This window comes from Pinus tabuliformis, chromosome 3_2 (genome assembly GCF_031772625.1).
Source record: "Pinus tabuliformis cultivar Carrire ecotype Pingquan chromosome 3_2, CPIR1, whole genome shotgun sequence".
NCBI classification, from domain to species: domain Eukaryota; kingdom Viridiplantae; phylum Streptophyta; class Pinopsida; order Pinales; family Pinaceae; genus Pinus; species Pinus tabuliformis.
This window is the reverse complement of record NC_142302.1, coordinates 680,655,287-680,680,061: the sequence shown is the minus strand read 5'-3', so window position 1 is coordinate 680,680,061 and position 24,775 is coordinate 680,655,287. Positions and strand designations below refer to the sequence as shown.

At 39.1% G+C, this 24,775-nt stretch overlaps 1 protein-coding gene across 2 annotated transcripts in view; it reads right to left on the bottom strand.

Annotated features, from left to right (window-relative positions):
- Positions 1–353: 353 nt before the first annotated feature.
- The window catches only part of LOC149182476 (uncharacterized), a 271,544-nt gene continuing 247,122 nt past the window's right edge, over positions 354–24,775 (bottom strand). For both annotated transcript variants that reach the window (XM_089416867.1, XM_089416868.1), the window contains one exon: positions 354–766. In XM_089416867.1, coding sequence (XP_089272993.1) covers positions 739–766 — 28 coding nt within the window. In that variant the 3' untranslated portion in view covers positions 354–738. The remainder of the gene's footprint in view (positions 767–24,775) is intronic.

Here is a 24,775-nt window from a genome sequence, read left to right as displayed (position 1 = left end):
CTGGAAAACAAGACACGATTTACAAAAACGTGACACGCTGGGGGATTCGACGTGTCAAAATAGGACATGGCGTGTCATGTTTTTTGGACAAGAATTTCAAGAGAATCGTGTCGGACACACGGATTCGGATTCGTGGGCCCTATAGAACAAATCTGGTTACTTAGACTGGAACTGAAATTTAAGAAGAAAAATGCCAATTGAAAATTTACAATAGCAGTGAAGAAAAAATAACAAATTATCAAGGAGAAATTTTATAAATTAAAATTCTACCAGACTATCCAAAATTATATTAGAACATTGCAATAAAGACACTAAATCTTTATGAAGGAAATGGCACAGATGTATATACAGTATTTTTCATAGAACTACTCAAATTTAGGAACAAAAATGCCAATTGAAAATTTACAATAGCAGTGAAGAGAAAATAACAAATTATCAAGGAGAAAAAATATAAATTAGAATTCTAGCAGACTATCTAATATTCTATTAGAACATTGCAGAGTAGTCTTTTGTGAAAAAAGTGTAATAATATACAAAATCCTTACACGTAGAAACTTCTTTATGTTTAACATACAACCATCTGATTTCAAATAATCAATGCTTAATTCAAACTTGGGTGTCTGTGCAGCTTGCAAACGGGTGATCTCATGCCTTTGGAGTTCCAATGCTGTAGAAAGTACAACAGATATTCTGAGTTCCATTGTCTGACGACAGTATTTCAGAGAAATGATTCTCTCTTTATGCACGAGACAGGACACCCTTTGAGCTGCAAACAAGAAAAATACTATTAGCTTGCATTAAGCTAAGGAAACCATTCATTTTGCATTGCTTTTGCAAATAAATTTCAAAGAAAGCTATTTCTGGAGTGTAAACACTTTATATTGGAAAATAGGCATTTCTCATTACAAAGAAAGTTCCATTAAATAATTAAGTTTGGCTTCAATAGCCAACAAGTTGCAGAATTATTGTGAATAAGGATGAAATAGTGGACGTTATTGAAAGGTTTATGAAAAATAATTGTTGTAAAGGATATAAATTGGAAAAGATAACTCTTTTAACTAGAAAGAGAGCATGGCTGTAGATAAGATAAGTTTATCAATGTCCAAAAAATGACCAAAAGTAGGTCAACAGCGCTGTTCAGTACATAAGTGGTGGTACAAAGTGGGAGTGCAATGGCCACCCCTACAAATGCAAGAATCAGTGCTATACTGTAAATCTAAACACAACTGTCACAATGCTAAAAGGAAGAAATACAATGCTCTGTGGCAGTGTACAAGGCAAAGAGCCTCAATGCTACAAATGTCTGCTATTGAATGGAAGAGGAAGGGGGTCTTCCTCTGGAGTTGAAAGGGAAGCTCTCCTACCATCCAAGGCAAAAGGAAAGAAACTCTCTATAAGAAACAGTCCAAAGGAGATGGATCTAGGCTAGTGGATGTCTCTTTCTCTGGAAGAGGTGGCACTCTGCCAAGAGCTGGTAGATCCCCGCTGCCTATTAGTCTGGCATGAGCTGTTTCAAGGTCCCATACAACAACTTCTCAAGGGTTTCCCTGCTGGGGGATGCGCTGCCTCTTGGGGTCTGACAGATCTGGCTGCTGGAATAGTGCCACATTCTGCCTGCCTCTTGGTGCCCCTATCAAGGAGCACCAAGAAGAAAGTTGTGATCCTTTAACTAGAGTCCTGAATTATATGGGTAGCAGCAGGTAGAGAGATAGATGGTTAAATTATATGTTCTAACACACCATTTAACATTTCTCAAAGTCACAGATGTTGATTTTACTAGGGAAATGCTAGAACAATTTTCTTATATAGATAGCAGCTTCAAACAATCATTATTAGCATTAAAATTTTACATGATTAATGAGTTATAAGAAAATTCATTCACAAGCATGAGAGAGCAGTAATAAATCACAGTAGAAACAAAAGAAATAACCAAGAAACCATGACACAAGAGACACAGAAATTAGGCCTGAGGCCAGGGCAAAACCCACAAGCGGAGAACCCATAAATTCTTCCTTATGAGAGAGAGAGTTCATAGAACAACAATACATCAGAAACAACCTTAGAAGAATGGCCAAACCAATAACCAAGAGCATGAGAAATCCTCCAAGTCTCCCTTTTGAAATTCAGCCCTCCTATTCCTCTTTCTCCTTGGCTAGAACAGAGATCCCAAGATACAAATTGATGTGTGCAAATGAGGAGAGGTCTCCTTTATATAGACTTTTTGAGGAGATCGAATGGGTGCCTTTGGGGCCTAGCCGACTTGAAATAGCATGAGACCAACTTTGAAATATTTTGGAGGGAAATTATAAATTCAAATTATTAAATTCTTCACATGATGAAAATATCACGCATGGCTACAATTTTCTGTTGAAGAATGTAACTAGGTTCGGTCTTCATATTTGTACTTGAGTCATTATGAAATGTATTTATCAAAAGAAAGAAATAATTTTTTTTATTATTATTAATGACTTATTAAAGCATGGGTTTCATGCTTGGGTCATCATGTTTTAGGTCAAAGTCCCCATTGAGGACTTCTAGGATTTATACTGAGTCATTAGAGTCATTGTCCATTTAAAGAGACCCTTCTTGGGCTTTTGAATCATGTAAAAAGATTTATTATTGAGTCAAATAAGTCATTTGTCACCTCCACACCAAGTCGGCCTCAAACAAGGTAATTCAACCTCACCAGAAGCCTATATATACAAGCAGTTCAAATTCATTTGGAACACTCACACTCACAAGTTCGATATCTAAGAGAAGAAGAGCAGAAAAAGTGCGAAGTTGTTGGAAGAAGGAAGATCGAAGTTTCTGGGTTTGTCTCTCTCTCACTCGTGTGGATTTACTGGGATATTTGCTGGAAGGATGAAGATACTGCTAGGTCGAAGTTGTTGTTGGGCTAACTGCTGGGTTGAAGTTGTTGTTGGATTGAAGTTTTGTTGTTGCTACAAGTTGTTGTTGCTAGGTCAAAGTTATTGTTGAAAGGGTTATCATCTACAGAAGGAAGAAAAGGTTGACTTGGTGTGGAGGAAGTCTATGTCTAGGTCAAGAGTCTTCGATCATCTCATGAAATTATTAAGGAAGAGTTGTTGACTGGGTTTTCCCTAGATAAGGGTTTTTCCCTAGCTGTCCACCTACATCTAGTGTCTGTGATCTTTGTGCTATTGTTTTGGTAATTGCTTGATGAACTAAAGGATAAAAGAGGAACATAAGGAAAACATAGGAATATCACAAGTAATTATCTATATAAAGAAAAAAAATTGCCTTTCTAATTTTCTAACATGGTTTCAGAGCTAAGGTAAAGAAGGGCAAAAGGCAATTCAAAGATCTATTTAAAGGAGTTTTAAGAGGTTTGAATAAGGGTCATCAAAAGGATCATATAAGAAGTCAAGCCTACCATCTTCAAGGACAATGTCTAACTCAATGAAGGGAGAAAACAAGCTAGAAGGAGCATCTAACTACAGGGCATGGAAGAAGAGGATAGACCTCATCCTCGAGAAGAATAAAGTTTTGGATCTAGTCAAGGGAAAGGTAAAGAAGCCTACTAATGAGTCAAGTGATGCAGAAAAGGCAAAATTTAGGGAAACAAAAATATTGGCCATGACTCTAATGGTGGATGGAATAAAGGATAACCTCATCCCCTATATATCCAACATAGACTCTACTCAAGAGATGTATGAGGCATTATCAAAATTATTCACTATCAAGAATCTTGGTCAAATAGCAAGCCTTAAAAATGAACTAAGATCTATAAAGATGACAAAGGAAGACACTGTGGCATCTTTCTTTGTGAGAATAGCCAAATTAAGAGATGAACTCTAGGCAATTGATGAGATAGTACCAGAGAAGGAACTTGTAATCACTACACTTCTAGGTTTACCAACATCATGGAGTGCCTTATCACTAGGTCTCAACAACTGGAAGGAGACTCCTACATTTGAACAACTATGGAATGCTTGTAGTCAGGAAGAAGTCAGGATTTCTCTAGTAAGCAACAAAGAGAATGAAGAAAAAAAAGTTTCAAATGCCTACTTCGCTCATCACAAGAACAAAGGATCCTTGAAGAAGTCCAAAGGGCCTAGAGGAAGATAGACCTATCCAAAATCAAATGCTACAATTGACACAAGATGGGTCACTATAAAAGTGATTGTCCTGAGAATCTGAGAAATAGAAAGAGAAATAGAGATCATGCAAATGTTGCCGACAAAGGATCTTGAAAGAAGCACAAGACAAAAGAATCAAAAATAAAGGACTCATACTACTAAGTCCTTCTACTCTAAGTTTTTGAATTGTTTTGTATTTTGATTTTTAGTAGTTGTAGGTTTAACATGCTTTGAAAAACATTGATGAATTGTTTTGTTAAAGTTATAAGTATTCCTCGACATTGCATTAAGAGGGAGCCCTCACCATTTTCCAAAGATAACTATCTTACTCTTGTATTATCTTTAATGTTTGGTTTTTTGTTTCTTATCTAGACGTGTTTACACTAGATACTAATAACATTTCTTTTAAGTTGTTTAGGAAAAGCTTGTTGATATGCTCAAGGGCTATGGAGAAGACCTCTCAAGACAAAGCATAGAAGTTATATTGGAATTCATGTCCTATAAGGTTTGTCTAACTCAAAGGTATGTCTTAGATTATAAGTTTTGTTTCTCTTTGTTAGGTATACTCATTCATACTGAGGAATCTGTTTTACATTACTAACAAGTGTTATGTCTAAGACCTTTGAATCATAGAAATTCTTGTTTGGGAGATTAATCATTAGATTGAATCTACCCTCATTAAAATCATTATGTTTGTAGAACCCTAATAGGTTCCCTATAAAACCCTAACCTAAGTGTATGTCAATGCTAATGTGAAAAACCCTAGTCTAATTAGGGTTACTGATGAAATCTAGAAAATACTATTCTTTGATGTTTGGGGTTTTGATGGTAATGTCATGTTTGGAGTCTTGGTATTGTTTTGGACAGTGAAACAGGAATCGTCGTTTAATCGGCAAAATCGCGAGTTTAAATCGAATCGGCGGCTAAACGATCCGATCAGAAACTTTCCGAGTCAACTCGCGTTGACCGATTTTGAATCGTGGTCAACGCAAGTTTGACTCGCGATTCTGAAAAAATCGTCGGTTCTGCGTTTTTTTGGCGAGTCCCGCCAGTTTTGTTTTTTTTTCGGGTTTCGGATTATGGCGGGTAAAGCGTATTTCGGGTTTCGGATTAGTATCGGGGCCGAGGCATTTAGAAGTTAGAACTTTCACAGTTTCACTATCGACGCAGAGATTCCAGTCTTCGACGTCGCCGGATCGCTGAGTGGCTACGTGAGTTTCACTATCGACGCAGAGATTCGAGTCTTCGACGCCGCCGGAATGGTTACGTATGCACGGGCGGATTGCTGAACCTGCGTGATCAACGTAGGTTACCGGCGGAAACCCAGTGCCTTGTTCGGAATCTTTTGTCGAGTTGAAGAAGGACTCGACCTCTTTTCAGGATTTCTTCAAAGGTATTAAACTATGGCTACAACATGCAGAAGCTGTTCCTTACAGATCTTCACAGAATTCCTGTTTTGATATGAATTTCCTATCTGCATGCTTCTGGACTTCAAAATGCAGCGATGTTACCTACTGATCTGTGTTAATAATTGAACCGCAAACAAGGTAATACCGTATTAGCTACAACAAAATAAAAAGAACATTTATGCCATAGACATACACAGTTCTAAGTAGCAGGAAACGCAGGGGGGGAGGCCGTTTCCGTACGGAAACGAAACGGAAACGAGTTTCCCCGTACCGTACGGCATGGAAACGAGTTTCCGTCCGTACGGGCGCGTTTCCCGAAATGGAAACGCGCCCGTACGGACGGAAACTCGTTTCCACGCCGTACGGGCCCCGTTTCCTGCAAAATAATATTTGTTTTAAAAAAAAAAAATTCCTAATTAGTTTTTAATTAATTTTAGGGTTTCTAATCACTTCTAGAAAGCATTTCTAAAGTTATAAAAGAGCAGTGCCTCTCATTCTCTCATCACACTATTCAGCAAGGAGTTTCTCTTGGAGATTGGCAGTTGTTTCAGTAGCTGGTGTTTTGAGCATTGAGCAAAGTAGATTTCAGCAGCAAGAGAAGGAGATTTCAGCAAGAGAAGGAGATTTCAGCAGCAAGAGAAGGAGATTTCAGCAAGAGATTTCTGTAGCAGCAGATTTGGCTCAGCTACAGCCATATTTCTCTTCTCTTTTCTGGCATTTCCGGGTAGTTTCAACCACAGAAAATTAATTTGGGTAAGCCACATTCATTTTGTTAGTTTTTTCTTACTATTTCTTCAATTTTGCTAGGGTTTATGCAGCTAAATTGCTGAAAAACGTTTTTTATTTATAGATTTGTTTTTTAAATTTATTTTTGCAGCAGATTTGGCTTAGCTACAGCCATATTTCTCCTCTTTTCTGGCATTTTAGGGTAGATTCAACCACAGATAATTAATTTGGGTAAGCCACATTTATTTCTTAGTTTTTTTCTTACTATTTCTTTAATTTTTCTAGGGTTTATACAGCCAAAAATATGAAAAACGTTTTTATAAATTTATTATTTACAGATTTGTTTTTTTAATTTATTTTTGCAGCAATGGCTTCCAGCGAAAGTGCAGCTGCAACTTCAAACCCTAGGGCCAACCCAAGGGCTGAATATTATCCTCTTTGGAGGCATGTGACGAAGCTTCAAAAATGTGGAGGTGGTGGCTCATGGGAATGGCGATGCACTCTTTGCAATATTACGTACAAGGGCTCCTACCCAAGAGTGAAGGCGCATCTGTTGCATGGAGGAGGACAGGGGATTCTGGGTTGCACAAAAACAGTAGATCCGTTGGTAAGGAGGGCATATCAAAGAGAGCAAGATGAGGCGGATGGTACAAAGAGGAGGCATGATGAGCATACTCAGGCTACATCTAACATTGAGCCAAGGATTGTAGTTGAAGCAAGAAAGAGGAGAGGTGGTCACAGTCAAGAACATGAACAAGCAGCACCCAAACATACCAGAGGCTCAGGGGCATCCCAATCAGTTCAGGATAGCAGAATTGCTAGATTGGTGAATGTGCAAGCAAGAGAAGAAGCTGATTCCAGAGTTGCCAGGTGCATTTATGCATGTGGTATCCCATTCAATGTTGTTCGCTCTCCTTACTGGCAAGATATGATAAGGGCAGTTAACAAAGCTCCTCAAGGGTACAAGGGGCCCAACTATGAGAAAGTCAGAACCCAGCTTCTCAAAAATGAGAAGGAACTTGTGGAGGACGTTTTAGCTCCAATTCGTTCTTCCTGGAGTAGCTCTGGGGTTACCATAGTCTCAGATGGTTGGACAGATATGAGGCGCAGACCATTGATAAATATCATTGCCACTTCCCCCAAAGGAGCAATGTTTATCAAGGCAGAAAACTGCTCAGGAGAGGTGAAAGATGCACAGTTCATTGCTGATATTATTATAAAAGCTATTGAACAAATAGGGGCTAACAGGGTGGTGCAAGTTATCACGGATAATGCACCAGTTTGCAAAGCTGCAGGTTTGATTATTGAGGGGAGGTATGACCACATATTTTGGACGCCATGCATTGTCCATAATCTGAATCTGATCTTAGAGGAGATCGACAACAAAGTTTCCTGGATAAAGGAAGTCACAGGGGATGCAAGGGAGATTATCAAATTCATCACCAACCACCACCAGTCTCAGGCCATATTTCGAGAGTACTCCAAATTGGAGTTGTTAAAAGTTGCTGAGACAAGATATGCCTCAAACTTCGTGATGTTGCGCCGCCTTGTTGAGGTTAAGCATGCATTAGTTTCTATGGTGGTGAGTCAACTGTGGATTGAGTGGAGACAAGCAGATTCAGAGCGGGGATCTATGGTGCGTAGATTGTGCCTTGATGAGGATTGGTGGAGCAAGGTAGATTTCTTGCTAAAGTTCACAACCCCTGCATTTGAGCTTCTCCGGAGTGCTGACACTGACCAACCTTTCTTGGGAGAGGTATATGATGGCATGGATTCCATGGTTGAGAAAACTATGGAAATCATTTCGCAGGAGTCTCCACAACTTCTGTTTGTTGATGATCATTTTGCTGGTTTGATCAAGAAAATCATTGTTGACAGGTGGAACAATTTCAATACACCATTGCACACTTTAGCACATGCTTTGAACCCCAAATTTTATGATGAGGAGCTTATTGCTAAAAGCAATGGGAAGAGGAAGGCACCCCATAAGGATAGAGAGGTGGCTACTGGGGTGAAAAAAGCACTAATGAGAATGTTTCCTTCTCACCTACATAGGGAGGTAAAGGAGGAATTTGCCAGTTTCGCTGCAGGAATAGATGATTATGCAGATATATCAGCTTTGGAGGAGAGAAGCACCATGAATCCAGTTAGGTGGTGGATTTGTCATGGAGCAAATGGTGTACATTTGCAAAGCCTTGCCATTCGTATTCTTTCACAAGTGGCAAGCTCTTCATCAGCAGAAAGGAATTGGAGCACTTATGGTTTTATTCATTCTGTGAAGCGCAATAGGTTGGGCTCACAGAAAGCAGAGGATCTTGTTTATGTGCACTCCAACCTTCGCCTTGCATCTCGTAGGGGTCCAGAATACAACAGTGGTCCTTCTAAAGAATGGGATGTGGATGCAGAAAATCCTGATTTGGATCTCTCTCTTGCTGCCCTGAATATTGAGGATGATTCTGGAAGTGGAGTTGGTGCATCATCTTCTTCAGCACCACCATCCACTGTTGAGCATTCTTCTGCTTCTATTTTTGATGAGGATTGTTATGATGAGGATTAGTCTTTTGTGACTTGTCTCTATAGTTCTTGCAGCCTTATAGTCTTTATTGTACTTGCAGCCTCATATACTAATATAAATAAAGGCTGATTTTGGATTTTCCAGTTCCTATATTTTTATTTTCATTATGTGATGACTCATGAGTAAATGTGATCATTGTGATGTAAATTTAATCTTAATGTTAAAATGTTTAAGTAAATGTATCATTAATGCTTTATGATTGCACATATATATATTAATAATTTTTAAATGTTTTTAATATATATATATATAATATTATTATATATATTCGCGTTTCCCCGTTTCCAAAATTTGGGGAGGTCGCGTTTCGTTTCGCTTCCGCGTTTCGTTTCGCTTCCGCGTTTCCCCGTTTCGTGCAACTTAGACACAGTTTTTATAACTGGAAAAGAACCCTTCTGGATAAAAGAAATCCAGGTTATATCAAGGCCATTAAAGCTTGGAGATACAAAGTTCTACGTGCAACAGATACTCCTTTCTTTCTTCCTCTGCAGATCACAAGATAGAAAATGGCTGTCCAATATAACAACTCTGAAATATAGAATGGATTTCCATGCAAGGACTTGGAGATACATAATGGCTGTCAAACAACAACTATCCGGAGTCTGTTCCCACTGCTGCTGAAGTTATTAGGTTTGCATCAAGTGTCACTGTTGTCAATAGTCCTATCTCACACATGAATATCGAGAGCCATAGAACATGATGCTAATCAATTGAATATTAAGAGTCATAGATTCATAGTATCACTCTTATGTAAGCCATAGAGAATAGGTAGCGAGCCATAGATTCACTATGTGAATACAGAGTCACTGTTATGAATTTTCCCAGTAGATTCCAGTATGAAAATGTTGACCCTGTTGTCTAACAGATAATTCCTTCAATTTATTTCATAAATTAGGTGTGGGTGGACCCAATAAACCCCTGTTTCATTGATATTGACTGTGATCACTGATGATAAGCTCTGAGGTTTAGACTGTGCAGCCCTACAGAGAAAAATAAACCCCAGCACAAGTACACTAGAGAGAGAGAAATAATCCAGATTCCAAGCACAGGGTTCTGCTTTTATTTGTTTACAACTTTACTGACATCTGTCTTCATTTACTTTTTTAAATTTCTAGCATATTTTAAATTTTTGGATGATTTTTAAATTTGATTTTTTGTTGTCTTTCACAGGAGCCACAAATTAAATAGAAGCCGGACTCCAAATCTTAACAGAAGCCACAAATTAAACACAAGTTCAAAGCAACAACAATGCCGAGAGAGAAGGACTTTGCTTGGGCTTATTGTGACAGGATTCCCGGAGACCCCAGGCTCCTTTGTAAATTTTGCAAAACAAAATGTAGTAGAGGCATTTATAGATTCAAGTTCCACCTTGCACAAATAACTGGCCATGATATAGGTATTTGCGACAAGGTTGACGACAATGTCAAACACCAAGCAGCCTTGGCCCTTGAGATGTTAGAGCAGCATAATGCCAAGAAAGCAAAGCAAAATGCTGAAATAGGAACTGTTGGAGTTGAACTTGATACTTTTTCTGCCACTAGCCCCATGTCACCTCAATCTGTTGAATCCTCAATGCCATTCCCAAGTTTTCCACACATGCCTCCAAGGCCAAGTCAAACTCAAAGCCATGTGAGTCCTTCAACTCCTTCCTTCAACACTAGAGGTGGAAACATAAACACCTTTTTTGCTCCCCGCACAAAACCCCGTTCCCAACCTACCTTGGATGGCACTGGTTGGAAAAAAAATATCCATAGTCAGGCAAGGAAGGCCATTGCTAACTTTTGGTACTATTCTGACATACCTTTCCACTGTGCCAGAAGTCCTTATTGGCAAGCTATGATTGATGCAATTGCTGCTGCAGGTCCACGGTTCAAAGCCCCTACATCAGAGAGCCTTAGGACAGATATGTTGTTAGAGAGTGTTGAAGATGTCATGCTTGTGCTAGCTGAGTTTCGTTCATCATGGGTAGAAACAGGGTGCACCATCATGAGTGATGGATGGACAGATCAGAGGAATAGAACTTTAATAAATTTCCTTGTATCTTGTCCCGCAGGCACAATGTTTCTCAAGTCAGTGGATGCTTCAGATAAGGTTAAGACTGCCCAACTTATCTGTGAAATGATGGAGGAAGTCGTTCAAGAAGTGGGAGAAGAACATGTTGTACAAATTGTCACCGATAATGCAGCGAATTATATGGCTGCTGGTAGACTTTTTGAGATGAGGCACCCCACTATTTTTTGGACCTCTTGTGCTGCCCATTGCATAGATTTAATGCTTGAGGACATTGGTAAGCTTCATTGGATACATGAGGTTGTGGAGAAGGCAAAATCCATAACCAAATACCTATACAACCACACTATTGTCCTAAACACTATGAGAATATACACTGAAGTCTGAAGGTAAAGAAATTGTTCGACCTGCAGTGACTAGATTTGCAACAAATTTCATATCTTTGCAATCTGTGGTTGAGCAAAAGATAAATCTGAAGAGGATGTTCTTGGGACCTGAGTGGATGGGATCTAAACATTCCAAGACCCCTGAAGGCATCGAAATTGCTGCACTTGTGTTTAATGATGGCTTCTGGAAAGATGCTGAAGAGATTATTGCTGTGACGGAGTCCCTTGTTAGAGTTCTCAGGTACTTTTAGTCTTTTAACTTTTTCATTTTTTAAATTTCATTTCAAGCTTCTTTTTATTTACAATGTTTCATATTTCTTTAAATTTGAATGCTTGAACTTTCAAGATGGTTGATGGTGACAAACCCGCTATGGGTTACATTTATGAGGCGATGGATCTCGCAAAGGAGGCCATCAAAAGAAGATATGGGGATGATGAGACAAAGTATATGCCTCTTTGGGACATTATAGATGCACGTTGGGATAGGCAATTGCATTCCCCCTTACATGCTGCTGGGTACTTCTTAAACCCACAATATTTTTATGATAAGAGCAAATTTAATGAGGATGGGGAGGTTGGCAGAGGACTTATGACATGCTTGGAAAGGTGCTTCCCTGATCCAGAACAACAAAGTCGTGTCTTTTCCCAACTACAAGATTGTAGGGCACCATCTAAATTGTTTGCCTATACCAGTGCTATAAGACAAAGGTCAAAGATGTTGCCAGGTACCCAGCTTGAAGGCTTCATCAATTCATTAAATTTGTTTAAACTTTATTTTGTATGTTAAATGTTTTATTAAATTTTCTTTTCTTTTTAAGTTTTTACTATTTACTAATTTGGTACTTCTAGTCTTCTACTCACAAACCCTTACCACTTGCTAGGTCTTTGGTGGCAAAACTTTGGTAGTGATACGCCAGATTTGAAGAGATTTGCCATTCGAATCTTAAACCAAGCATGCAGTGCTTCAGGTTGTGAACGCAACTGGAGCATGTTTGAGAAAATACATTCTAAGAAGCGCAACCGATTGACACAAAAGCGCTTGAATGACCTTGTATTTGTCCATTACAATCTACGACTTCGCAACAAACAAATACAAGGTGAGATTCGAGAGCTTGAATTTGAAGGTTTCATAATCTAGTTCGTACTTTAAAAGTTTAAAGTTCAAACTTCAAAGTGAAATTTTAATTCACATTTCAATGTCTCATGATAATGACAGGTATTGATCATTCACCAATCGACCTTGAAGAGTTAGATTTGCAAGCTACAAATGCGGCAGAATGGGTTCAATTAGATGAGCCTCCTCTTTTCAGCCTTCATGACTTGGAGAACTTTGAGAGTCAAGCAAGCGAAGGAGTGGGAGGAATCGCTTCTAGTTCTCACTCTTAAGAGTCTTAGACTCTTAGTTGCTGATTTTTTTCTGATTAGTATGCAGTTTTTAACTTTTTTGTAAACTTTTAGAAGCATATGCTTCTAAGGACTCAAGACTCAGTGCTTTGGATCATGTGTGGACTCATAACATATATGAGATACTTATTTATTCATGATATTTTGGACATCTATTGATATTATGCATTGTTTGGACATACCTTTACCCAATATTAATGAAAAATGGTTTTTTTAATTCAATATATGTGTATATTTTTATTTAATGAATTTGCCGATTTTTTCCCGATCCGATTAAAACTCTTCGCTCTTTTGCCTCGCCGATTTATTGCCGATTCCGAGTCTGGTAACATTGGTTTTGGAAACCCTAGTCCTTTAGGGTTGGATGGTAATGTGTTTCGAGACCTTGAAGTTTTGGTAAATTAGGGTTTGTAAGTAAAACCCTTATGCATCAAGAGTAAGTTCCAAGGAATGAATCCCTAGGTACATGTTTGTCTGTCTGATCAAAAAAACCTTAGTTTGATCTAGATTGTTATATGTATGACTTTAAATTGATATTTGTGTTTTGGGCTTACCTAATGGATATGGATATGCTTGTGCATGATTATGAAATTCTAGATATGTATATGAGCTAACCTAATTGTTCATAATATGTAAATTCTATGGTTTCTAACTAAGTCCTAGTCGAAGTTTGATATTCTAGGATATGGTGTTAGTGTTTCCATTATGATGATAAAAATCTAGGTTTATATCAAATCCTAGTAGAAGTTGGTCATATCGTTGAAATCTTAGATTGTGATTGTTTTATTTGTTGACATCTAAGGCTTAGTGTCTCATGTATGCATTAAATTCTAGTAGAAGTCTAACGTATGAATTCTAAAGTTGTTAGATGCATTGTAAGTGTACTTGTTTGAATTGCTTCTAGGGTTTGCAATATATTATAGTAGAGTATGTCATATCTCTGGAAGAAATATTGAGGCCCTAGATATAATGAGATTGATATTTTGATTGAGTTACTAATGTGATTTAGTGGTTATAACCTAACCTAAGCAAGAAGTTGAAGTATAGAAGTATGTGTCTCTTGTTGTTTATGAACCTAACAAAGTTTAGGTATTTGATGTCTAAAGTCTAATGCTTCCATTATTGTATGATTTTGATATAGTTAAGTTCATGCTTCTATATATGTATTTGGTTGTACTTTCTATCTAAGTTGTGCTGGTACATAACCTTCAAAATGCTGAAGATGTTCGTACGTAAAGTTGATTTCATAAGCATGATGGAGGAAGTTACATGAATGATGATCAAGAAGGATGGAAGCCATGAAAGATTCTCCCATGTTATGAAAAAGAAGTTGATCTCCCTAAGTTAAGAGGGAGCCTGGATAAAGAAAAGAGTATATCTCCCGAGTTGAGAGGGAGGGCATATTATAGTCATGATGGATACCTTGAAGAAGAAATTGGAGAATGCATATTGAGGTGTTGTTGAAAGAAGGAAAGTTGGATTTGGTTGTTGTATATGAAGTAGGAAAGGAAGTTGAATGATTGAGGAAACCTTTGTCAAGATTTGTTTGGGAAAGCCTCGAAGTCCTACTATGATGAATTGTGAGGCAACATCAAGATGTCAGAAGACCCCGAAGGTTTGTGTTTATTGATGAGTATTTGAAAGGTTGTTACTAATTCGGGTTGCGACTGTTCAAGTAAATCTCTCAAATTTTTTGAAAAGCATGCTTGAGGTTAGAAAGATTTGATGTGTTAGGGCATCGTGTGTGTAAAATGCCTGTGAGGACATCGGGTTGGCATATGTATTGATGTCTAGATCTCGAAGAGGGAGGGTTGGTGTTGGTCATCAAAGTCCTCATATCTTTCATGGAGATATCCTAGTCAAATTTCTTATTCCTCAGATGTTGATTGCCTTCTTCATGGTTCCACATTCCACGATCTCTTTCCTTCTTTCTTCACACATTTTCTTCCTAGGAGCTTTTAATCAAAGTTCCTCCAATCACGGTCAACCACTTCATATTTCATATGAGGACATATTATGTTGATTTTAGACAATGTGTGACTCGTGCTTTCCTGCATCCTTTCAAAGGAGGAGATTCATTCTTTTGATCATGTTCTCGAGATAGAGCATTTATCCATGTTTACTTGCAACCATATGACATGACTCTACAATATCAAATGTAAGCATACATACCTCATTTTCCTTTATGTCATCCAGACTTTCTTCAGCAGCTTCCTTGATTGAAAGAACTTCAATCCTTTGATCTACTTCACCTCTTTTGTCATCATACCACAATCCCATGAATTCTAGAAGTTGGAATTCTTGATGAAACCCTTACTTCCTTTTGATAGGTGAACCTTCCGACGAAGATTCCAATAGAGGATCTTCAGCATCCTCATCCAGCAAATGTTTCCTTTTGACTGATGTATGATGAGCTTTGTACTAGATGATTTTCCCATAAGTACCACTTATGTTTCTAATGAGGTTTCCAAGGGCTATATCTTCTCATGGGTGACTTCCATAGAGTTCAACTATCTTTCATGCTTCTCTATGATGGTATCACAAGCTCTTGCTTTTTAATGCTTTTATGATGCCATGATGGCTAAAGTGTTGTCCTTGATGGCAACCCATTCATGTGATAGATCACAGTACTTCAAGTCAGCAGCAGAGATTGATGATCAGCTATCAAATATTGAAGAAAATAAGGGGTACGCAGGTACACCTTGCATAAGGTGCGTACACGCAGGTCAGTGTTACATAAAGTGCGTACATACCCGCAGTTATCCCGTTCAGGAGGTGCGTACCCCCAGTGCACACATTTCAAGGCAAAGAAATTCACATGTGGGGTTTTCTTATGTTTTACTCTTGGTATTTAGCCGACGGTATTGTGTTATTATGGTGTCGGCTCGTGGTATTGATCCATGTTTTAAGGAAGAGCTTTCCTATATAAAGCAAAGGAGATCATTTGGCTTGAGCATGTTTTTGGTTGAATATCTTATGAGGGCTAGATCTGGTCTAGATCTAAAGAAGGCGAATCTACTGATGGACCGAGATCCCTTCGGCGCATGTTCAGATCTGTAGATCTGACTGTCTGGATTATTTCTGAAGTCTTGAAATCATTTATGCCCGAAGGTACGCAGGTACAGTGAGAGAAAAGTGCGTACATACGCAGGAACGAAGCGTTTCAGGTGCGCCGGTACACAGGCACAGAAGGGTTTCAGGTGCGCCGGTACGCAGGCACAGAAGGGTTTCAGGTGCGCCGGTACGCAGGCACAGAAGGGTTTCAGGTGCGCCGGTACGCAGGCACAGAAGGGTTGCAAGTGCGCCAGTACGCAGGCACAGAAGGGTTGCAGGTGCGGAGGTCCGCAGGCAGTTCAATGGACTCAGAGCGAGGTACGCAGGCTAGCAGTTGAGCAGGGTGCGTACATAAGCAGGCTAGCAGTTGAGCAGGGTGTGTACTGTAAGCAGGCCAGCAGTTGAGCAGGGTGAGTACTGTAAGCAGGCCAGCAGTTGAGCAGGGTGCTTACGTAAGCAGGCGAGCAGTTGAGCAGGGTGCTTACTTCTCTTAAAATTTTTGTTTATCATTGTTGTGTTCTGGGTTTGGTCCTATTATTGTTGATCTGGTTACTACAGTTGACTGGGTGATTCTCTTATACTTGATGATTATTTGATGCTTATGGATCCAGTTTGAAAATTTATGAAAAGTGGTCCTTGTAAGAAAAGAAGTAGGGGGTTGTAGCTCCCTTCCAGGAGAGACTGGAAAACGAGAGAGAGAGTTGTAGCTCTCTGCAGGTTGCAGCCTGCGTACTGGTAAAGGACTGCACCAGTACAAAACCATTGTAAAAGGAGTTTCTAATTTGAAAGAAGATAGAGACATATTGCAGCAGGTGGTTTTCACCCACATTGGGTTTCCACCTTACATCTTGTGTTCTTTGGTGTGACTATCTGTTTTCTTTTGTTCATGCTCATTATTTTATGGTACTGACATGCAAAAACAATTCAAAGAACAAATAAAGAAGATTTATTAAAAGAATTAGATAATACTGATTCACCCCCCCTCTCAGTATTATTTCCAACAATTGGTATCAGAGCAGGTCCTTCAGAGAAGCTTGATCGCTTGAAGGTAGATCGTTCATCATGAGCAACTACGAGAGAGAAGCATCAATCAGGCCACCGGTTTTTGATGGGACAAACTTTAATTATTGGAAGGTAAGAGTTACTGCCTATCTTCAATCTCTTGGTACAGAAGTTTGGGACATCGTAGAGACAGGCTACGCTTTTCCTTCAGCTACTCCTACAGATGCAGCCGAGAAAAAGAAGTATGAAACAAATGCGAAATCAGTCAGTACTCTATTAGGATGTATATCTCAATCAGAATTCATGAAGGTAATGCACTATAAATCCGCAAAAGAGATATGGGACAAAATTGTCACGAGCTATGAAGGAGATGAACAGGTAAAGCGTGCTAAACTTCAAACTCTCAGAATTCAGTATGAGACTCTCAAAATGTATAATGATGAAAGTGTGGCTAACTATTTTCTTCGGGTAGATGAGGTTGTTAACTGTATGAAAAATTTGGGTGAAGAAATAAAAGAGGCTATTGTGGTTGAAAAAGTTCTAAGATCATTGTCCTCCAAGTTTGAATCTAAAGTATCTGCAATAGAAGAAAAGGAAAATCTACGAATTCTTACTATGTCTCAGCTACATGGAATTCTAACTGCTTATGAAATGAGAAAGGGAGGTCCATCAGACAGAAGAGAAGTTGCTTTCAAGGCATCAGGCAAAGGAGATTATTATGAAGCGAGCCACGTCCCAGAAGAAGAGGAAGAAGAATCAAATTTTGTCAGAAATCTTCAAAGGGGTTCTGGAAGGTTCAGAGGTAAGTTACCTTTTAAATGCTTTGCTTGTGGAAGATAGGTCATTATGCTGCAAAATGTCCTTATAAGGATAAAGGAAAGGAACCTGCTAGATGGAACAAGAAACAGAATGCAAATAAGAAAAGCTACTACACTCATGAAGATAGTGATGGTCTATCAAACAGTGACGAAGATGAACAAGGTAATGAATATAAGTTGTTAATGGCATTTGAAGATGATGATTATATGGATGTTATAGATGTGGATAACCTTTATGATGAAATTACTAGACTCAAGAGATGTATAGAAGAAAAGAACATGATCATTGTTACTCTACAATTTCAAATTGATGAAAAGGAAAAACATCTTGAAAAATTAGAAGGTGAAATTGTTGGTCTTAGAAAAGAGATTGAGAAAACAAAAGCTATTAATCTCAAGTTTGTCAAAGGATCTGAAACTTTGGATGAGATTATCAATGTGCAGCGGTCTCCACTAAACAAGACAGGTCTGGGCTATAATGGAGAAACTTTTCAAGCATCCACCTCAAAAAGTTATCTTGATGCAGCAAGAAGAAATGAGCAAAAGTACAATGAAGATCATCAGGTAAAGCAGGGACGAATTACAAACAGAAACTATCAGGGGCAATCCATCTTAAGGGTGAACAAAAGCTACAACCAGCCACAGGTAAAATCTTCTCAATTTGGTTCAAGAATAGATGACAATAGAAATTACAATCAATTGGCTAGTAGATTCGATAACCGCAGAAGTTTCTTCAATGGACAATGCTTTTCTTGCCATAACTTTGGTCACAAAGTAGCTCAATGTGTTGCATATAAAACGATCATGACTAGGGAAGCTCAAAAACAAAGAAGTATGACGGGGATTACAAAAAGGACCTATAACAACTTTTCGGTTCTTGAAAATGAAGTTGAATGTTCTATTTGCAATAACTTTGGTCATGAAGACTCTGAATGCAGGAGCAGGTTTCAGCAGAAAAAGGAACAAGCCTCAAGCACCAAAACATGGAGAATAAAGGAACCTCAAACAGAAAGATGTGGGATAGCATTTTATGCAGAGGGACAGGAAAATCTATGGTACATTGACAGTGGATGTTCGAAGCATATGACAGGTGATAAAGAAAAACTTGAGTCTTATTCTACTCTAGAAAAGGGAAAGAAAGTCTCTTTTGGAAATGATACTCCTGCAACTATAAAAGGAAAAGGCATTGCTCAGTTAAAAGAAAAGGTCAAGGCTGGAAATGTTTTGTATGTTGATGGATTGAAGCATAATTTTCTAAGTGTCAGCCAGATGTGTGATCAAAGAACCGAGGTTATATTCAGATCAAATGGATGTCTTGTTCGTGATCTTGATACAGGTAAAACAATGATCAAAGGCAAAAGAACTCCAAATAATCTGTACATATTTGAAGAAAGACAACAACAATGCTATCTGAGCAAGGATGATGAGCACTGGTTATGGCATCGGAGGTTGGGACATCTAAGCTTTTCACAAATAAGGAAAGCATGCAAATATCAGGCAGTTCGCGATCTTCCAGATATCAAAATTCCTGACAACACCATATGCAAATCATGTCAGTTTGGAAAACAAACCAGAACTAACTTTTCAGAGAAAGAAGGATCAGCTAGCATGCCTCTTGAGCTAGTACATACAGATACATGCGGTCCTTTCAGGAAAAGAACACCTCGAGGAGAAGAATACTTGATATTATTCATTGACGATTTCTCCAGGTTTGTCTGGTTAGGACTTATGAAGCACAAAGATGAAGCATTCGAAAAATTCAAATCCTTCAAAGCCTTGGTTGAAAATGAATCAGGTCACAAAATTAAGTGCCTCAGATCCGACAGAGGTGGGGAATTTACTTCAAATGAATTTTTCGATTTCTGTGAAGAACATGGGATAAGAAGAGAATTCTCTACAGCAAGAACTCCTCAGCAAAATGGAGTTGTGGAAAGAATGAACAGAACAGTCCAACAAATGGCTCGTGCTATGCTTGATGAGTCAGGAACTCCCGCAACTTTCTGGGGTGAAGCTACACATGCTGCAGTTGTTATTCTCAACAAAACAAATGTCTGGGTGAACAACACTCAAACTCCTCATGAGCTCTGGAGTGGTAGGACTCCTTCAGTAAAGCACTTCAAAATCTTTGGGAGCAAATGCTATATCAAGAATACTGATGAGCAGCTTGGCAAACTTGAACCTAGAGCAGATGAAGGCATTCTTCTTGGTTACTCTCCACATAGCAAAGCATACAAATGCTACAATAAAAGACTTGGCAGAATTGTTGACAGCATTGATGTAGTGGTTGATGAGAAGGGATACATTCCTAGGCAAGTACATCATGAAGACATCGAAGAAGATGAAGGCTACCCCCAACGACAGAATGATGAAGAAGAAGAACCTCAAGAAGAACCTCAAGAAGAACCAGAGGACCAAACAAGAATAGAAGAAAAGACTCCATCCAGATATGTTCAGAAGAACCATCCAGAATCTCAGATTATGGGGCAGAAAGAAGCAGGTGTACAAACAAGAAGAACAGTTGCAGAAGCTTCAAGCTATTTGGCATTACTCTCCTCTACTGAACCACAAAATGTGAAAGAGGCATGCAAAGATGAATGTTGGGTGAAAGCAATGGATGAAGAACTTGAGCAGATCGAAAAGAACAACACTTGGGAGCTGGTTCCTAGACCAAAAGATAAGAATGTTATCGGGACAAAATGGGTCTTCAAAAACAAATTGAATGAAAATGGAGAAGTAATTAGAAACAAAGCCAGACTTGTTTGTAAAGGGTATGCGCAGCAAGAAGGAATAGACTTTGAAGAAACCTTTGCTCCTGTTGCAAGACTTGAGGCCATCCGAATGTTCCTTGCTCTCTCAAGTTTTCAAAACTTCAAAGTATTTCAAATGGACGTGAAATCAGCCTTTCTGAATGGAGACTTGGAAGAAGAAGTGTACATTGAACAGCCAGATGGGTTCATTCTTGGAAATGATCCAAATCTTGTATGCAGATTGAAAAAGGCTCTCTATGGTCTCAAACAAGCTCCAAGGGCTTGGTACTACCGTTTGGACAAATATCTTCATCAACAAGGATTTTCAAAAGGATCGGTAGATAGCAATCTTTATATAAAAGTTGAAAATGACAAATTGCTAATACTTGTTGTGTATGTAGATGACATTATTTTTGGGAGCAATGAAGAAGCTATGAGTCAAAACTTTGGCTTGGTCACAGGATGCAAAACCAGTATGTACACCCATGGTCACAGGATGTAGCCTCAGTGCAAATGATGAATCTACAGCAGTACATCAACCAACCTACAGATCTATGATTGGAAGTTTACTTTATTTGACAGGTACCCGCCCAGACATCATGCATGCAGTTGGAATAGTTGGAAGATTTCAGGCAAATCCGAAGGAGACTCATCTTCAGGCAGTGAAGAGAATTTTCAAATATCTTCAAGGGACTCAAAATTATGGCTTATGGTATCCTAGAGATACAAATCTTACACTTCATGCTTATACAGATGCAGATTGGGCCGGAAGCGTGGATGACAGGAAAAGCACAAGTGGTGGTGCGTTCTTTATGGGTTCCAGACTGGTATCTTGGTTCAGCAAGAAACAGAGTTCGATTGCCTTGTCTACAGCTGATGCGGAATATGTTGCTGCTGCATCTTGTTGCACCCAACTCCTTTGGATGATGCAGACTTTGCAGGATTTTCAAATCACTTGTACACCACCAATCCCCATCTTATGTGATAACACAAGTGCAATCAGCATCTCAAAGAATCCTGTTATGCATTCAAAAACCAAGCACATACCAATCAAGTATCATTTTCTCCGGGAACAAGTGCTTGAACAGAAGGTCAAGTTGGAGTATGTTCCTTCTAAGGAACAAGTTGCTGATATTCTCACCAAACCATTGCCCAGGGACACTTTTGAATACCTCAGGCAAAAGCTGGGGGTTGCTGATGCATCATCTTATTGCTGAACCTCTTCTGATTGATGGTACAGGTTCAGGGAGAGCATATAATGCATTGTTGGCATTATGGAGGATGTGCAGAAGGAGATCTTGGAAGTAGCTGCAATATGTCTCTATCTCTTTCATGGTGGATTATGGTTCTTCGTTGCAGATCTGGTTCATATTCAGGGGGAGCATGTTCTTAGGGGGAGCATAACCCTTTGCCCTTGATGTCAAAGGGGGAGAATGAAGCTGAAGCTTTGAGGTTGCCATCAAGTCCAAAGGGGGAGATTGTTGGCATTATGGCTAAAGTGTTGTCCTTGATGGCAACCCATTCATGTGATAGATCACAGTACTTCAAGTCAGCAGCAGAGATTGATGATCAGCTATCAAATATTGAAGAAAATAAGGGGTACGCAGGTACACCTTGCATAAGGTGCGTACACGCATGTCAGTGTTACATAAAGTGCGTACATACCCGCAGTTATCCCGTTCAGGAGGTGCGTACCCCCAGTGCACACATTTCAAGGCAAAGAAATTCACATGTGGGGTTTTCTTATGTTTTACTCTTGGTATTTAGCCGACAGTATTGTGTTATTATGGTGTCGGCTCGTGGTATTGATCCATGTTTTAAGGAAGAGCTTTCCTATATAAAGCAAAGGAGATCATTTGGCTTGAGCATGTTTTTGGTTGAATATCTTATGAGGGCTAGATCTGGTCTAGATCTAAAAAAGGCGAATCTACTGATGGACCGAGATCCCTTCGGCGCATGTTCAGATCTGTAGATCTGACTGTCTGGATTATTTCTGAAGTCTTGAAATCATCTATGCCCGAAGGTACGCAGGTACAGTGAGAGAAAAGTGCGTACATACGCAGGAACGAAGCGTTTCAGGTGCGCCGGTACGCAGGCACAGAAGGGTTTCAGGTGCGCCGGTACGCAGGCACAGAAGGGTTTCAGGTGCGCCGGTACGCAGGCACAGAAGGGTTGCAGGTGCGCCGATACGCAGGCACAGAAGGGTTGCAGGTGCGGAGGTCCGCAGGCAGTTCAATGGACTCAGAGCGAGGTACGCAGGCTAGCAGTTGAGCAGGGTGCGTACATAAGCAGGCTAGCAGTTGAGCAGGGTGCGTACTGTAAGCAGGCCAGCAGTTGAGCAGGGTGAGTACTGTAAGCAGGCCAGCAGTTGAACAGGGTGCTTACGTAAGCAGGCGAGCAGTTGAGCAGGGTGCTTACTTCTCTTAAAATTTTTGTTTATCATTGTTGTGTTCTGGGTTTGGTCCTATTATTGTTGATCTGGTTACTACAGTTGACTGGGTGATTCTCTTATACTTGATGATTATTTGATGCTTATGGATCCAGTTTGAAAATTTATGAAAAGTGGTCCTTGTAAGAAAAGAAGTAGGGGGTTGTAGCTCCCTTCCAGGAGAGACTGGAAAACGAGAGAGAGAGAGTTGTAGCTCTCTGCAGGTTGCAGCCTGCGTACTGGTAAAGGACTGCACCAGTACAAAACCATTGTAAAAGGAGTTTCTAATTTGAAAGAAGATAGAGACATATTGCAGCAGGTGGTTTTCACCCACATTGGGTTTCCACCTTACATCTTGTGTTCTTTGGTGTGACTATCTGTTTTCTTTTGTTCATGCTCATTATTTTATGGTACTGACATGCAAAAACAATTCAAAGAACAAATAAAGAAGATTTATTAAAAGAATTAGATAATACTGATTCACCCCCCCTCTCAGTATTATTTCCAACATTCCATAGAGTTCAACTATCTTTCATGCTTCTCTATGATGGTGTCACAAGCTCTTGCTTTTTAATGCTTTTATGATGCCATGATGCATCCCATCATTTTTCTTAAAGAATCATGATAGCCATATCTTACAACAAAAGACTTGAAAATAGGAACTTGAAAACAACTAAGTGAGGAAGATTATCTCAATCATAGTAGAGATCTCTTACTTCCTCTTTCTTGGACATCTTCTTTTCATCTTCCTCCACTTCTTCAGTGATATGGGCTTTTTCTCTACCTCTTTTGTTATTATCCTTCTTGAGCCTAGGCCAATCTCTTTTGTAATTCCCATATTCTTGACATCCATAACATTGAATCTTAGCCATGTTCCTTCTCTTATTCTGAGAGCCAAATTTCCCAAACTTTCCTCTTCTCTTTGTCATAGTAGCATATGCTTGATTTTGCTTACTGGATCCCACATCAGTCTTAGCCTTCAACCTGGTTTCTCCAATCTTACATAATGACCATAGATCCTAGAATGGAGTAGTTTCTTTCTTCCCATAGATGCTTAAAGTAAAGTTACCCCATTCCTCTGGTAGTGCATTTAGTACTACAGTGGTCATCTCCTTGTCAGACATTACTTCTCCCAGGTCTTGAAGTTGATCTCTTATTACAGATATCCTCATAAAGTATGAGGTTATTCCTTCTTTTGATATCCTTAGCTTGTAGAGTTCTTGCAGTGCTTACAGAAAACAACTCTACCAATTTGTCATATATTTCTTTTGAGATGTCTAGTTTAGATACATATGGAATGAGGGGATCTTTGATAGATTCTATGAGAATCCTTTGAGCCCTCACTTCCCCTTTCATAAACTTTGCAAGTGCTTGAGCATCGTCTTTTGCTAGTTTGGTGATAGATCCTTTGACATGTTCCATAACCTCATTTTCAATGGGATTCAGATTTGTCCTCTTCTTCCATTCAAGGTAGTTTGAAGCCCCAACTAATTTGTTGTTTTCCTTGCAAAAAAGATGTTTTGACAAATTCAGGTGTGGACATAAATATACTTACTTGATAGGATGTTCCTTCTACTTGTTGCTTCCTTGATGGTGATGATGATATAGATAATAGAAAACTTCTCCTTGATAAAGATAGTTTTCTTCAAGAGTGATCCTTGACTTCACAAAGGAGATCACTTTAGATCCTTTGATGGAAATGCCCTTGTTGATGATGATCAATGATGACCTTTTCATGCTTCTTGGATGACCTTCTATAATGGTCAGCTCCTTGCTTCAATGAGAGGAAACTGCCTTAGAACTTCTGAAGATGATGACAATGTCCTTGATCTTGCTTCTCTAGAAATAAAAGTATAAGTCCTTCAACTTGAGTAGGGTCTTTGTGGTCTCTTGAGATATCCAAGACTTCTTGTTGGTGTAGACTTTCTTCTTCCATCTAGTGTTTCGACACTTCTTTGTAGATCTTGACTTCAAGATGATTTTCTAGATTTGCTTTGATGTCTTTCTCGAGATTTTATCCTTGAGTGTCCCTTGATAAGATGCCCTTCCTTGACTTTGTCACCTTAGCTCTGAAACCATGTTGAGAAATCTAGGGCATAGCAAGATTAGGTGATTT